The following is a 17,172-nucleotide window of genomic DNA, read 5'->3' as shown; positions in this document are numbered from 1 at the left end:
CTAAGAACAAATCTGCCTCTATTAAAGGTTATATTTCATATTTTTCTGTGGTATTAACCTAATTAACCACAAAGAAAATTTTTTCATAATCTTTTTTTCCTCCCTCATAACAAAGGGTGCCAATAATTCTGAAGCTAGCTGTAGTTTGACAATTGGACTATATTTCATAATCTTTGGGTCTGTAGAAAAGTAACACCAAGGAGATTGTAGACAAACACATAACACAGTTTTAACTTAACACAAATTTACAATTACGGTCTGTGATTTAGAAAAGCAGAAGATGGTGGTTTCTGATGATGGGATGTAGGAGACCTGTAGCTGTATCTGCCGAGGAAAATAACAGTGTTTATTTGCACTATAACAGCTTTGAGAGATTGAGTTGAGGTAAGTGCTTTGGCGATGGGGGTCAAACACGAGGGTCAGCTTTGACCAGCTGTCTGGATCAAAACATTACAACTACAAGAGTTTTCAGCCATGTTTGGCTCAGATTACTGGATAAGCGACAAAATTCCTGTGCAGGTCTGGAAATTATTTTAGACACATCAACCCTGTTACATGGAAAAGAATGCAATCTAAAATGATAAAAGGCTTTCAAGACCTGCAAAGTATGGAATCTACAGGGGTTTCCAGACCTGGAGATGTATGGAATCTAAAGGGATTTCCAGACCTGGAGATGTATGGAATCTAAAGAGATTTCCAGACCTGGAGGTCTATGGAATCTAAAGAGATTTCCAGACCTGGAGATGTATGGAATCTAAAGGGGTTTCCAGACCTGGAGATGTATGGAATCTAAAGAGATTTCCAGACCTGGAGATGTATGGAATCTAAAGGGGTTTCCAGACCTGGAGATGTATGGAATCTAAAGAGATTTCCAGACCTGGAGATGTATGGAATCTAAAGGGGTTTCCAGACCTGGAGATGTATGGAATCTAAAGAGATTTCCAGACCCGGAGATGTATGGAATCTAAAGAGATTTCCAGACCCGGAGATGTATGAAATCTAAAGAGATTTCCAGACCCGGAGATGTATGGAATCTGAAGAGATTTCCAGACCCGGAGATGTATGGAATCTGAAGGGATTTCCAGGCCTGGAGAAGTATGGAATCTGAAGGGATTTCCAGGCCTGGAGAAGTACGGAATCTAAAGGAAGTTCCATACCTGGAAGTCTATGGAATCTAAAGGGATTTCCAGACCTAGAGAGGTATGGAATCTAAAGAGATTTCCAGACCTAGAGAGGTATGGAGATTTGGAAAACTGTGGAATGTAAATTTTATAGACCTGGAATCTAAAGATATTTCCAGACTTGTGATGAAGCAGTTACAGTGTTCCAATAACAGCACGTGTTTTATTCCTCTTATACCACACCAGCTTCTTTTTTTTCTCCCTCTTGAATTTAATAAGACAAAAAAAATGCAGGTTGCATGTTACCGAGAAACCACAAAGCGCAAACTCCTCTGTCCTGAGGACTTTCCTGTGTCTGAAAACGTAAAGTGACAGCTTCTATTTCAAAGCGCTGACACTGGAGACTCCTTTCATAAGTGTGAACTAAACATCTCTTTACAGAAAACTTTACATCAACAATTACACACATTTTCCAGTCTGTTTATGTGGAGTGTTGCTCCGTACAAGTCCCTGTTGTTGTTGTGACTATAGAAACGATGACTTATTGGAAGTAGTGCATGAGTTAGAAGATGAATCACCATCTTCTGATCATTGAGAATTGAAAAGCTCTGTGGTGTAATAGATTATAATCTCATCCATATTCTTATCAAGCAACGTGAAGAAGAAAAAGAAATGTCCAAGTGGTTTGATTCGCTCTGCAGAATGCGGCGGTAAATATTGCTGAGCAGCTCCGGGGATCTATTGTGTCTGTTCTTTTTGTGGGATGAATTATACTCTCTGAAAGCAGAGAAAATAGGAGCGAGCTATTGTTTGCTTCAGCTATTGTTCGAGCTGCGTGACCCACTTTGAACACTGTGTTTCTTCTACAGCTTGTATGAAAACCATGAAAGGATCTTGGCCATGTACGATGTAATTACTTAACCTTTGCAGTGGGTTGGTGTTTTTTTTTTTTTTTTTTCTCCCTTTCGATGACTAATTTTCTTGAACGAAAAAAAAAAGATTTTAATTTTCTCTTTGTGCCATAAGGCACTTGGTGGATGAGCTTGCTCTAAAATGCAGCAGTGTGTGGATTGATTTAGGGAAACAAGCCCAAGTGAGCTAAACTGGAATAGACGCGAGTAATTAATCCTCCACTCACCGAGTCGGCACTTTCTCTCTGAAGAAACAAATAAGTTTTCTTTGCTGTTCGCTTTGCTGAAGATTTAAGGATTGTTTGGGGGAGGGAAAAAAGAGAGAAGATTTCTGGCTCTCAATCTTAGAGGTCGTCTTTGGCCGTCTCCCAAATCGCAGCTTTCAATGGGATTACTCAAGGATGCTCCTAATTGCTATTGATTGCAGGGAGCTGTGTTCGATTTCTTGGCCCTCGTCTTGCGGGGAGGTGGAGGAGGCAATTAGTGTTGCACACCAGGTTTCAGAGGTCTGATTAATAGGAGGCGAGTCCGTGGGATGATGGAAAGAGAGAGAGAGAGAGAGAGAGAGAGAGGGAGAGGAACAGCTGTGTTTTCAACACCTCATGCTAGAAACTTTACTCACTTTGCAAAGGCAGGCAACTTCAGCTCACTCAGTCAACATGCCACTTCTTGTGCTTGTGGAATTGCCTTAATACTGTTCTCGACGTTCCGGCCCTGTGCTCCACGGCTCTCCATTTTCTCGGAATGTTATTAAGCTCAGTTAACACTTCATTCGTTGGCTTGTGTGAGCACCTTATTTATTCGGCTAAATATGCTGTTCAACTGTAAAAGGTTTGAGAGCCAGGATCAGGTTCTTCAGCTTAGTGTGTTGGTCTGAATACTCGAGTCCACACTCAGAACTGATTCTGGGCTTGTTTTGGGGGCGGGGCTGTGTTATAATCACAGGTGACTAGGAAAAACTAAAGAAAACGCCCCCTCCTGTTGGAATTCCTACTATGACTGGCCTCGTCAACCCAGAGTTCAGCAAGTGACGTCAAATCAACATGGCTGCTCACAGCATCAACAGTGAAGGTATTAAACGTCTTTCTGCTTTCACACGTCACCAAACGTACCGAATTCCGGAAGTATGGAAAAAATAATGCTTATCTTTATTGGTTACTGAACAAAGTGCTTGAAGATAAATAACTAAACAATAAGCTGAGAGTTTAAGGGGTTAAATGATGCATGAAATGTTGATTATACCACTGCGTTTTTTAATTCTACATTCTGATTGTATATAACAGCAGGTTTATATTAGCAACACGTTTTCGTTTCCATGGTAACAGCGTTCACAGGGACTTGCATGTTGGACGCTCGACACAATCTAAGACTAATAATAACATACTGATTTAAAATGTCCTGTTATTTAACAAAGAAAAATGTATAATCATCAATATGGTGAAGTTTTCTCTAAGGAGATGTTTAACATTTATGGAAGGAGTCTCCAGTGTCAGCGCTTTTGTATAACAGTCGGAAATTTTTTTCTCCATCTTCAGGACAGAAGAGTTTACACTTTTCTCAGTATCATGACAAGTTGCATCTTTTTGACTTTAAACTTTAAAAGAGAGAATAAAAGACATGCTGGTGAGAGAACGACTGTTTCTAGCTGCTATAACGTAAGTGAGAAAAGGAACTGCTCTTGTTTCATAGACATTAAAAGTAACTATAGACGGATAAACATTATCTGAAATCCTTGACATGTTGTTGTAGTGTAAGAGGAATAAAACACTTCAGGAAGCGCTGTTATTGGAAAATAATAAACTGGGAACAGTAACTCGGCTCCCTGTTGTTGATTATTTTTCTATAACAGCATGATACATGGAGTGTTAATCCTTAGATGCTCTCAGCCAAAAATTCCAGAGATTGCATTTCCGTGTTCAGTTCTGCAGAGACTGTGTGTGTGTGTGTGTGTGTGTGTGTGTGTGTGTGTGTGTGTGTGTGTGTGTGAGAGAGAGAGAAGCAATGCTGACAATATTTGCAGTATCTGTGCTCAAAGCTGTTATCACCATCTGTGTGTGTGTGTGTGTGTGTGTGTGAGTGTTCAGGCATCATCAGGTGTGATCTGCTTCCCAAACAAACACCACCAGGAATAAATCACCACGCGCACACACTTATTTTTTTTTCTGGATACCACTTTTTCAGTCTATTTAACAAAATAATTTTTGTCTCCATAAATAATACACATCTTTCCCTCTGTTTTAACCTCAGGATACACACTGTACGTTTGGATATTTACATTTGTACGCCTGTACGCAATGAAGGGCACCTCGGGCTTCGTGAAAAAAAAAAAAACACACAAGTGTTCGTGACAAATACGAGCCAAACACTTCTGGTCTCTTTTCCGTTTCACTTAAATATCTTCATCTGCTTGTGAATGTACAGAGTATAGTAACAACATCTGTCTGGAATAATAAACATTACTATATTAAATGATAGCTAGAGGAAATGATCGTTTGCTATAAGAATGACCCTCAGTGCCCCGTGTGTAATAAAAGCTGCTTGTTTAACAGTATGTTTCCAGAATAATAGATACCATTTCTCAGTTTTCAGGCACAAATTTATATAACAGTTTTGTTCAGAAAAAAAAGAACAATTTTCTTTTTTTCCCCCCTTTTTTTCTTCTTCTTCTTCCAGCTACAGTTAGTTGGTGTCTCGAGAAAAAGGGCTGCGGTTCACTTTTACAAAAACTCAGCATTGGATGATGAGGGAGACCGGAAACACACACACACACACACACACACACACACACACACACACACACACACACACACACCATGTTCACAACAATCTAGACTATTTGTGGATGCAAAAATCCATCTTCGCGTAGATGTCAGAATGAAGCACCAAATGAGGAGCGTTAAAAAAACAAAACAAACAAAATTGGCTTCCTTCTGAAAGTCCTTGGCTGCCGTTTCCTTAATGATTGTCGGAAAAAAACTGAAGATGGATGTTGATGCTTCTTCTCCGAGCTTTCACGTTTCACACAGCGGAGGTCAAAAAACAACGTAAAATGATGTATGACGTATGAACGACGTTACAATCTAAAAGACGGTGTTCCCAAAGTTCTGCGCCATTTAATGCCTTTGAAGGCAGAATTAGATGGAAGAAAAAAATACTCCACTTTAACAATTACATTAATAAATAAATCATACAGAACATACATGTGGGTGTCATAAACACATCGTAAACATGTCATAACATACCAGCGTCATGTTAACATTCTCGGGAATTGTCACGATAGCTTACGTTACATGCTATTTTTTGCATATGATTAGTATTAATACACAATTTAGGATAGATTAAAGCTTTATGACGCATCCAATCGCCAGGCAGCCAATCAGAAACGACTATATTCTGCATTCACGTTACGCTAACTAAAGTAGCAAAAATTAGCATGTAACATAAACCGTCGTTGCTTGACAGAATAAAATGAACTCTGTATTCATGGTATAAAAGGCTATGACAGTTCTTGTATACATCGTAGCTAAAGTATATTTAGCAAAGGTTAGAATGCGGCACATCGTAATTGTTGTCATTTAATTATAATAATTAAAAAAAAAAACCACAACTGACAGCCAATCAGAAATGAGTATTGTCCCGGTAGATTTATAGTATGAAATATATTATCTTATGACTGTTCTGCTATAAAATATATAAACTAGAGAGAAAGATTAACATATAGCTAAATATGTCAGCCAATCAGAGGTGAGTATTTCCTCTACTTGTGCTGCGAAATGTTGCGACAGTTTTGATAAACTGTATGTTAGCAAAAATTAGCATCTTAACATTATATGAGCTTTCATGTCTCTTACCCTATAGTCACACTTATAGTTTGTCGCTTGTGGGCGTGGCCTGTCCAGCTTTTTTTTTTTTTTTTTTCATTGAAAGTTTCATTGAAAATCAGTAGTAACTATATATATTTATAAAGCTAACTAGTTAAACACAAATTAACTAACGCACTACTCAGTGTGAAAATTGGTTGTTTGCATGTTTTACATGTTCCGTGCTCGGCTTCCTCCTAGCTTCGTTTTCAGATTAGTTTAGCAAAGCGAGCTAACTGTACTAGCTGCATACAAGGCACCAACGATCTCTGCTACTTCCTTCCAAGCTTTATTTTTCTTGGTAATGTCTCTATACACATTTAATTAGAGGTCGTACATGACAAGATAAGATTTTAAGTTTAAGTTTTAAGCTTTTCCTCCATTCTTGTGCATCAAGCAAAACAATTTGCAGGTAGGAAATAAAGTTTTGAGTGGGGGAACTGAAGAAAGCTCGGACCTCAAGCATCATAGGATTGGTCCGAGGAATTGTTCGAGCCAATCGTTTGGATTTGTCACTTCTGTACAGCGTCTTGCCTAATTTGCATAGAATTGAGAAAATCTCTGTGTCACGCACGTACTTAGAAAATGAACGCTCACCGGTCACTTTGAGGCTGGATGGTAGGGTTACCTGGAGTGACGACATGACATTAGATTACTTAATGCTGTCATGACATGGTTATATCAGTCTTATGATGAAGTTTTTCAAATAAAGTGTTATCCAAGTGAGTTCCAGTGATGCTAAGACTCTCACCAGTAATGTAAACTTTGATTACTACAGCAAAATTCGGTGTATCAGATAAGAATTTGGGAATTGGGGAAGAAATAATGGTACAAAAAAAACCCTCACTGGGCTTTGTGAAGGAATGACTCAGCAGGACTTTTATCCCTCGTATCTAAACCCAGCCTGGAACTGCACACGTTTGGATTTTAGTTTCAACACACGTAGTTCAACTGAAAAGTTACCTTTAGAAAGATTCTTGTGTGCTAGAACACGGCTAACACAAAATGTGCATTGGGTTTCATCAGACTGGGACGGAGGACCAGCTTTAAAGCCTGCACAGAGCCGGGATTATGATCACTGCTCCGAAAAACTCTCAGCTTTAATGCACTGATTTTGGCCACGTTTAAGAATAGTCAAGATTAGTTGAGCATCATCAGAGCTTCACCTGGGGATTTGGATTTGCGATTAAGGTTCTAGGAATAAAACATGACCACATGGTGGCTTTAGTTTCCCAATGGCCTGAAATGGACAACATTAAATACTGGAGTATACTAATACGAATAAATAGGGATGCTTCGATATCAGTAGTGGTATTGGGTATACAATGTGGCATAAGTTTAATGTATGTTGTCGCTCTAATGAACAGACAACATGAAATGACAGAGATCTGAAGGTATTTCACAATTAATGATAACAATTAAAGCAAAGCAGACTGCATAACTGTGCTCTCTAAAAATAACAAGAGGAAGAACTACAGCATCTAATTACAATAGAAGTGAAAACATCTTAAACAGAAATCTCAGTCATGTGTTCGACACTCAAGAGAAAAAAAAATGGCTACAGATGATGCTTGGTGAGAAAAAATAACAGATCTTATCCAGTATGTTGTTCTTGACGATGAGCCGCTATCGGTCATTGACAACGAGAGATTCAGATGGCAATAAAAAATTGCTCAAAGTACTCAAAGTGAAAGAAAAGCTGCTCTCCACCTGATCCAAGCTAACTAATGTAGCTAGCTAATGGACTTCATGTCAAGTCAACTTGCTAACATTATAAAGAACAAGTCTAATAACGTATTTGTGTATACTTTTCATTTAATTAAACATTAAATATTGTCCAATTAATACTAAGTTACTCATTTCATTATAGTTTCAGTATCTACAAGTACCAAAAAACTCGTACTTGTACTTGTAGCTGGCCTGAAAAAAACAGTATCAATGCATAAAAAGATTAAAAATTCTTCAGCAAGAGATATTCCCTATTCATTTTTTTCTCTAATCATGTCAGAAAGTCATTAACTGCAACTAATGACTGAACTCTGGCATTGATTTCACACTGAACTTGAAATTGAATCCAAATAGAAAACATACAAGTATCCGACCAGGCGAAATGCACGGAAATTTCCAACCCCTTCTCTAGGGGTCACACTACTGAATCCATTTTCATCTCATTACCAACCCCAATGGATCGTTCATTGCACAGTTCATCCATCAGTGCTGAGGACCGGGGTCTTAAAGGTTAACTGGGATGATTTCTCTGTGGGTAAGAAATACCTGTGATAAATCGCATGGGCCGGGTGGATGGCATGTTCAAATTAATGATTCGTAATTTATCATCTAAGGAAGAGAGCTGGGAGATGGTTCTGTGAAGGCTGGCTGGAGAAAATCTATAAGAAAGCTTATTCTAAATAAAGACTCGAGTCGATGGATTGTATGCAGATATTTAGAGGCAAGCCGAATTGGAAAATCCATCGTATTGTCCTGGGAGTTGACTTTTTATTTGGCTCGGGTGCTTTAGGTGGTTCAGTGAATCAACATGTGAGCTCTCAGAAGTTACGTTCTGTGTGTTATGTAGTGAGCAGCTCTCTGGTTCTTCACAGAGTGTTTGGAAAGGTAGGCTTTCACGCTTCCTAAATGGGTTCCACTTGAACGCTTCCTGAAAAGCAAACCCTCAGAGATGTTTGTTGTGTAATAACATCCAGAGGAAATGGTGGCTCAGTGGTTAAGGCTGCTGATTGGAAGGTTGTGAGTTCAAATCCCTCACCAGTCTCAGTTAGATCCTTCAGCAAGCCTCTTAACCTTTAACTGCTCAGTCATATTCTGTCTCACTTGTAAGTTACTTTGGCTAAAAATGAGGTGACTTGGGTAATTAACCATTCTGGACTTTGTAGATAAATGGAAGTACCCTCCAGTACATAAGCAGTTTATACACGTTATAAATTTTGACATTATAAACAGCTAGCATCTGTAAGGTCTATTGCTAACATACAGTATTTGCTGTTTGAAATATGCTATCGAAATCGAGTGCTTCAAAACTTTCTTGATACAGAGGTTAGATACAGACACCACACAATTTCAGTGTAATACTTAAAGTGTAATTTTAGTCATATTGTGTGTTTTCTTAGTAATTCGCCACCATTTGAGAATAGTTTTATATTCTCAGTGGTTCTGTCTGGTTTCCTATCATTCTCTGTTTACATCTTTAGTATAAAGGACTTAATGGCCGATTGCTAGCTAGTGTAGTCATTAGCTACAGTAGTTTATACTCAGTGGGTCTCATTGATCAATCTTTTTTGTGTAATGTTGTGTGTAAATTTTCGTAGGTCAACCCGAACTAAAAATTCCCTCCAGATTTACAAATGTTTCGCTGATTGACTTCATGCTCACGTGTTGATAAATCATTCACCCATTAGTTACCAAGTGCTTTTATGGCATAGCTGATTTACACAAAATTCACACAACTCCACAAAAGGCAAAGAGAGCTCAAAATGACAAAACGACAACTAAACGGTGAAAGAGCACCTCCTAAGTGCAGTGTGCACTAAATCTTCCAGTAATGCAGCTCAGCCACTGCAGTGCATCAGCTATCATAGATACACACTAACAATTCCTCCTTTTATAGGGTGCCATTACTTTTATCCTAATTGAATGGCAAGGTTTCTTCTTCTTAATTTATTGATTTGTTTTGGGTTGATTTCTTTTAAGTCATTAATATGAAAAGACCAAGTTTCACTACTTTGATGTGTGTAACTGAAATAAATAATTGATTTAAACTTGACAGAGTCATCTGTATATAAATTCGGAAGAACTCATCGACAGTTATACGATTTGAAGATGATCAGTCCAAGGTCACATTATTGAGTCTCCTTATAGATAAATTAAACAAACTCAGGAGCAAAACGCAGGATACAAACATTTTCCCCAGCTAACTGGATTTTCATAAACACCACATTTCTTGCATAAATTCTCCTAGAAAAAAAATTATGAATAAATTCATTTCTATTCAGCACCAAAAATGAGACCCGGGATCCAAATTTTCATATGCTCTTACAATTTGTATGGATGTACTGAGTGTTTGAACCGTACGTGTCTCAAAATTCCACCAATCAAATCTCCTGTATGAGCTAATCAGTCACGCTAATTCACTAATTGTTCAGAATTAGGGGTTGATTTGAGACATAGCCTTCGGTAGACTAGGAATTGTGGTGTGTCTGCAGTGTGTGTGTGTGTGTGAAGGATGAAACGAAGTGGCTCTGAAGCAGCGGGTGTATGCAGATTCCTGCTTTTGTGTCAGCTCTGTGCCCGCTGGGCCGCACCGCTGAGAACGAGGACGGCTAATTTATCACCGAATACGCTCTGATTAAGGGGAATTACTGCAGACAGTTTTGGGGGTGCTAATTGCTTGTATGAGTTCAAGCTGTTGGTCTCGGAGAATACATTTGTTCATGTGGTACCAGGGGAAGCAAAACAAGGATGTTTCAAACAGAATAGAGTTAATGCTGGCAACTTTTTATGGGTGAAAATTGTGAAAATTTTCAAACACTAAAGCATCTTCTTCACTTAATTCTGCTTTTGTGCCACAGCCACATGACATCCCAGCCTGGAGGCTTCCATAAAGGTACAGTAGAGATTTATTTCCTCTTTGGGATTCTTTTGGGCCACTGTCGACTTAATAGGCTTAATTCCAATTACCAAACACGTTCAGAACACGAGCAGCTCAGCCTCATCTCACCAACAGCATATTTTTGCTAACAGGCTGTTAATACCTTCTTCCCATTTCCCTTAAGCTGATCTTCTAAAGGTAAATACAATGAATCCCGAGATAGAAAGTTAAATTTGGAGATTGTAAAGACCAGGGAGGTCAAACATACAGCCTGATAAAGGTCCAGATCTGGGCCAACAAGAAGATTCTACATGATCTACACTTCAGAAGGCAAAATATTTCTACTGAGTTCATGACCCAATATGGAGGTTTATACACCATAGGAAAAGTCTAAGTGTCTTTTCTCAATGGTTCTCTCCGCTTTCCACTGTCTTTACATTGTGTATATAAGACCTAACGGCTAATTGGTCACTAGATTAGCTGGATAAATTGTTAGCCTTAATCATTTGAAATGAAGCAATCAAGATGTTGAAGTGTAGACTTTCAGCTTTAATTCAAGTGGCTTAACAAATATATTACATTAACTGTTTAGGAATTACAGCCATTTTTTACAGAGTCCCTCCATTTTCACAGACTCAAAGTAATTGGACAATTGAGTGATAAGCAGTTTCATGGCCAGCTGTGGCCTCTTACCTAGATATTTCATGACAAATTAAGGAGATAAAGCTCTGGAGTTGATTCTAAGTGTTGAATTTGCATCTGGTAGCTGTTCATTTAGTTAGAGGGAATAGAGGGAACTCTCATTATGCGGTCCAAAGAGGTGTTGATGCAAGTGAAGGTCATCATTAGACTAAGAAAACAAAATGGACCTATCAGAGAGATAGCAGAAACTTTAGGAGTGGCCAAATCAACAATTTGGTACATTCTTAAAAAGAAGTAATGCACTGGTGAGCTCAGCAACACCAAAAGGCCTGGAAGACCACAGAAGACAACTAAAGTGGATGATTGCAGAATTCCTTCCTTGTTGAAGAAAAACCCTTTCGCAACATCTAGCCAAGTCAAGAACACTCTGGAGGAATTAGGCCTATCTTTGTCAAAGTCTACAATCAAGAGACACCTTCATGAATGTAAATACAGATGGTTTACCCCAAGATGCAAACCACTGGTAACACTCAAGAACAGAAAGGCCAGATTAGACTTTGCTAAAAATAAATAAATAAAAAACCTCTAAAAAAGCCTGACCAGTTCTGATGCAAGATTACAAGAATGATGGGACGAGAAAAGTATGGAGAAGGAAAGGAAGGGCTCATGATCCAAAGCATACCACATCATCTGTCAAAAATTGTGGAGGAAGTGTTATGGCATGGGCATGCATGGCTGCCAATGGAACTGGGTCACTGGTGTTTATTGATAATGTGACTGCTGATAGAAGTTGCAGGATGAATTCTGAACTATATAGAGCTATACTTTCTGCTCAGATTCAATAAAATGCTGCAAAACTGATAGGATGGCTCTCCACAGTACAGATGGATAATGACCCAATATGCACCCCAAAAGCTTCTTAAGGCAAAGAAATGAAATGTTCTTAAATGTCCGATGACCTCAACCAAATAGAGCTGCTTTTCACTTACTGAAGACAAAACTGAAGGCAGAAAGACCCACAAACAAGCAACAACTGAAGGCGGCTGCAGTAAAAAGGCCTGGCAAATCATCTCAAGGGAGGAAACAGCATTTGATGGTGTCTGTGGGTTCCAGACTTCAGGCAGTCATTGACTGCAAAGGATTTGCATCCGAGTCTGTGAAAATGGAGGAACTCTGTAAAAAATGGTTGTAATTCCTAAACGGTTAATGCAATATGTTTGTTAAACCCCTTGAATTAAAGCTGAAAGTCTTGATTGCTTCATTTCAAATCCGTTGTCGTGGTGTACAGAGGCAAAATTACGAAAACCGTGTCACTGTTCAAATACTTGCGTATATATATATGTGTGTGTGTGTGTGTGTGTGTGTTTAATTGGTTGTTATTGCATTCAGAATGTACCTTTCAGATAAATGTTTTAGAGAAGTTGTTTATGTGTTATTGGTTTATGGTCCGGCCCACTTGTCATTGGACTAAATGAACCATAAAATAAAATGCATTCTACACACTATAATGGCATAGCCAGGTCTGTAACAATGAACCAAACCTTTTAATAGGAATAAGGAAAGAAGTCTAGAGTAACTGTCATTGTCAGAACTCAGCCCGTGCAACAAGATTACAGTATCATCCGCAAAGATCTGGAGTAGCTGCAGGTTTTCATTCCAACCACATCAAAAGTTTAATCAACTCATCTTCATCAAATAATTACCACGTGCAGCTCCTGGAATGAAAATCATCACTAAACACTAACATGAGCACTAAATCTACAAAAGAAGAAGAAAATTCAGTTGGATAGTACTCTGTTTTCGTTCTTGCCACTCTAACAGGGTTCTAGCTTTATGATATTCTCAGGGTTTGTTCTCATACGCTGTGTTGAATCGGTTTGTTTTCCAATCACACTGGTGTGTTTTCCAATCACACTCGGGTTCGAGAGCGTCTGAGCGAGCTGGTCTCAGTCTGCTTCCAAGTGAACTCAGTGTGGAAGTGATTCGACTCTGAATCGACTCAACTCTAGGAAGTGAATCAAACATGCGTTGTGTTTTCGGTTGCAGCGTTTCTTCTTTTAAAACTGAGCCAAAGCACTGAGCTGTAGCGCTGCAGAAATCCCATGTGTTCTGGAGATTTCGATCGACTAAACAAACATCAAGTCTACGTGCAAAGCTAGTTATTTTTAAAAATGATCTAATCATTTATTTAGCGCCAGCTCCGTGTTCTGTGTGCTTGGGTGATTTTTGTGATTCCTATATGCACTTGGTAAAAATTTGTTTACATTTTTTTATCTTAAATTCGTTTACATTGCTGTATTTCTGACCAGTGGATATTACGAGAACTTTTTCAGCCCTACACACACCTCAGACAGAGTTATTTTGCATTTAGGTTCGTATTTTCGGTGTGAAAACTAATCAAACTAAATAGCAAACGAACCAAAAGTGACAATTTAGCTCTGATTCCAACTGGACAAATGGACCAATAGATGTAAAAGCACCTTTAAACCCTGATTTATTTGTGCTAGCATGAAAATGTTTTTCGATGGAGACTAAAGTCTCCTCTATAGTTAAGATGCTCCGGATAAGGACGTCTGCTAAATGCTAAAGTAAATATGAAAACAGAAAACCCCGGCATTATGTTATGAACACGTTATTTTAAGTGACCATTTTTTAATGTAATTTTGTATCATAGACTTGTGATTCTGCTCAACACCAAGCAACATGGCAGCAAAGCACCAGACAACAACTGGGACATTCTCAATTTTATGCAAATTAGCTACAATGATGGACAGAGAAAAAATTGAAATGATTGGCTCATTATTTCTCATCGTGCATTTCTTCCAACTTTCCTCAATTCTCTGTTCTCGCAGCCTCTGTTTAGTTCCCATTCAACAGTAAAGTGTTTTTCAGAGCTTTTCGTACCTGTTGGTTAGTGTTACAGACATTAATACTGTATGTAAAAAAAAAAAAAATAGTTATAGAGATATTGTCATTTATCGTTCATAGGAAGTGATAGTTCATCCCTTCTGGGAAAATGATAAAGAACTTTTGATGATACATATCTAGGTAGAACTTCATGATCGTCCAACTAAATGCTCTCTAGAACCGTATGTATATGTCCCGCCCCTGGGGGTGTGTCTTGCTCTAAAGTAGGAGCTCATTAGCTCATTAGTCAGTGTGTGTTTTTGGTGTGTGTCTTCTCACAAAATATTCACTTTTCCAATCACAAAAAAAAATGGATAGGATTCATTTGTTTTAAAGAAGGTGGAATTTGTACAACAGATGCTTTTCAGACACTTTTTTACAAACTCTAGTGCTGAAATATATCACTTCTACAGACGCAATTCCATCTTTACACAACATTAAGACTTCTCCGTCAGTAGGAATCGGTTAAAGGCTCTCGCTAATCTCTCCTCTGGCCTCTGTATTCAGCGAGCTCTCTAAGCTTCTGTCAGGTTTGTTTAGATTGGACGGAAGTGTAGCGTAACTCAAACGCTACTGGCTGCTCGTGTGAACGTCAGTGTGTTGACGGCACTTTCAGAAGGAAACGCATCAGCGTACGCAATCATTTCATGAGAACTTGAAAGAGTGGGACATGAAGACGTTGGGACATGATGCACGTGTGACTCATCAAGCGTATCCCAGACTGCACTGCAGCTCAAACTAACCAACAGTGAAAATGGAATTCAAGATGGCGGCTGGATTGTTAACCACTCTTGTGTCTGTATATAAATGTATGTCACTTCCAATACATAAACATTTTAAGGAGATTATAAAATTTGATATAACGCTATAACATCATTTGCTGACGCGTTTACATTTGCTAACATCTGTGTTGATTGAAAACTCCACTTTATTCACGTACAACAGCTCTTCATGAGATTTGTTGCGATATTAATATCTCACTAGGGCTGGGCAATATGACAACATAATATCGATATCATGATATATATATCCTGTCGCAATACACTTTTCCCAGATATTGTGGCTATCATGATATTTTTGATAACTTTTAAAATAAAAAAGAAATAGATAAAATAGAAATAGTTTCAGTGTTTTCAGTGTTAAATTATTTTTGTAGGTGACAAATAAAAATATTAATTAATTTAAAAAAAAAAAATGCAGCACAAATGTTTTGCTGTCAGTTTCTTATGAAACCTAGGCTGTATATCATGATGCATATCATGTATCGCAGAAATGTCTTGAAGTATCATGATGTGATATTTTTGTCATATCGACCAACCCTATGTCCCGCCCTCCAGATTTTCCTTGCCAATCAAATTGCTCACCTACGGACTGAGATCAAAGTTGGATCCACCATTATGGGTGTCTTTCTCAATAATCGAGTTAATAAGAATAATAATAATAATAATAATAATAATAATAATAATAATGTATACAGTTACAATCATAAGGTGTGTAATTTAATGAGACTAATTACTTAACTAGTTTACAGCGTAGCACCTATGACACTCCTTTCTTGGTTTATTCCTCCACCTACAGCTCAGCGTTTCAGGATTAATCAGAGATGTTTAGCGATAAAGCTCAGTACCAGCTCTTCACACAAGCCTCGCTTGTTCAGAAAGAAAGAAATGAAATAACGCTGACAGAATTACAGACAGCAGAACATCAGAGCAGCGCTCTAACTGATATTTGGCGATGTGGTGCTGTGTCTGAGCCGGACAGTACCACAGTGGCACTAAAGCCCGGTTTAGACTGTGCGATTTCAGCGGTCTTTTAAAATGATTACTTCTCACACACACTTGTACGAGATCTCAATAAAATCTTCATTTTCTATAACAGACGATGTGCGATAACTTGTCAGATTATACGATGAAGATCCTGCCTTTAAACAAAATAACTACATTCTGCGTAACGTCGGGAATTGGTGCGATCTAGAAATCAGCTCGTGCTGAAAAAGTGAGCTTGAGGATATTTTTAGGAGGATATTTTTTCCATCCGTTAGCATATTTTGTTTACGTTTCGGCATCGCCACCTCCGTATCTGTAGCTATCCTGTGAGTCTGGCGTCATCCTATTCCGTCCTCCTATTGGTGGATTTTAGACGAGCGTCGTAGCAGCGATCAAACTCCGAGATTTTAATCGAAAATTTCTCACACTGCAAGAAAGACCACCGATCTCGACTCACGATCAACGAATTCCTTTTTCCAGCAGAATCGCACAGTGTACAGCTGGCTTTAAGTTTCAAACCCCATTCATCTGGATGCAATAAAGATAAAGCCACCCTCAAGTCTCAAGACAGTTGAAATGCACTCGTATCCAGTCCCAATACACACCAAACTGCATTGAATAAATAAATATCATCCCTCTCCAAATCATGAAATATATAAACTCTGTGTTTGAGCAGCATACATGAGAAATAAACCTACAATGAAGCCATTAGAAAAAAATATCAGTGTCTTTTGATGTTTTCCGCCACTCCAACACTTCCGAGGTGTAAAGTGTGTGAGTGTGTGTGTCTCTCAGCAGCCTCACTTCAGCCAGCCGTATTGTGCTCGTGCCGGTCAGTCCCTCCCTCCCTGTCCTCGAGGTGGGCGGGCCCCATGTCTGGGTGCTGCTGTCAATCACGTTTCTATCACTCTCTTTTACTCGTAAGAGTTTTTATGAAGTCTGTCCGTTGAGACACTCGCGCCTCAGACACTGCGCCGGCTTCCACCAGTCCCCACTGTGGCAGCGGCAGATGGTGCAGTCGTCCACTTTCACTTCAATGCCGGCCGGGATGATCGTCGTTCCGGCGTAGCAATTCGGACCTGTCGCGTGGGAGAGAGAAAGAGAGAGAGAAAGAGAGACAGTAATGAGACAGAGCTCTCAGGAGGACTTTTATTTTGGACGAGATGGCGGAGTGACTCGAGACACCCAGGGGAGGTTTGAAGTCGGAACAGACGCACAGATCCATTTCACGGGCACGCACTGACGGGCTTGTTTTTCATCTCTCTGTTGAGTGCTCTCTCTCTATCTCTCTCCCTCTCTCCCTCTCTCTCTCTCTCTCTCTCTTTCTTTCTCTCTGTACATTCATCGCACAAATGCTTTGAA

At 39.0% G+C, this 17,172-nt stretch overlaps 1 protein-coding gene across 1 annotated transcript in view; it reads right to left on the bottom strand.

Moving 5' to 3' along the window:
• Window positions 1–4,818: 4,818 nt before the first annotated feature.
• Window positions 4,819–17,172, bottom strand: part of vwc2l (von Willebrand factor C domain containing 2 like) — a 60,476-nt gene continuing 48,122 nt past the window's right edge. Inside the window, exon 4 of the mRNA XM_053234541.1 lies at window positions 4,819–16,889. Within this exon, the coding sequence (XP_053090516.1) occupies window positions 16,741–16,889 (149 nt within the window). The 3' untranslated portion in view covers window positions 4,819–16,740. The remainder of the gene's footprint in view (window positions 16,890–17,172) is intronic.

Source organism: Pangasianodon hypophthalmus, chromosome 5 (assembly GCF_027358585.1).
Source record: "Pangasianodon hypophthalmus isolate fPanHyp1 chromosome 5, fPanHyp1.pri, whole genome shotgun sequence".
Classification (NCBI taxonomy): domain Eukaryota; kingdom Metazoa; phylum Chordata; class Actinopteri; order Siluriformes; family Pangasiidae; genus Pangasianodon; species Pangasianodon hypophthalmus.
Note: the sequence above shows the minus strand (reverse complement) of the source record. Positions and strands in the feature narration are given on the sequence as shown.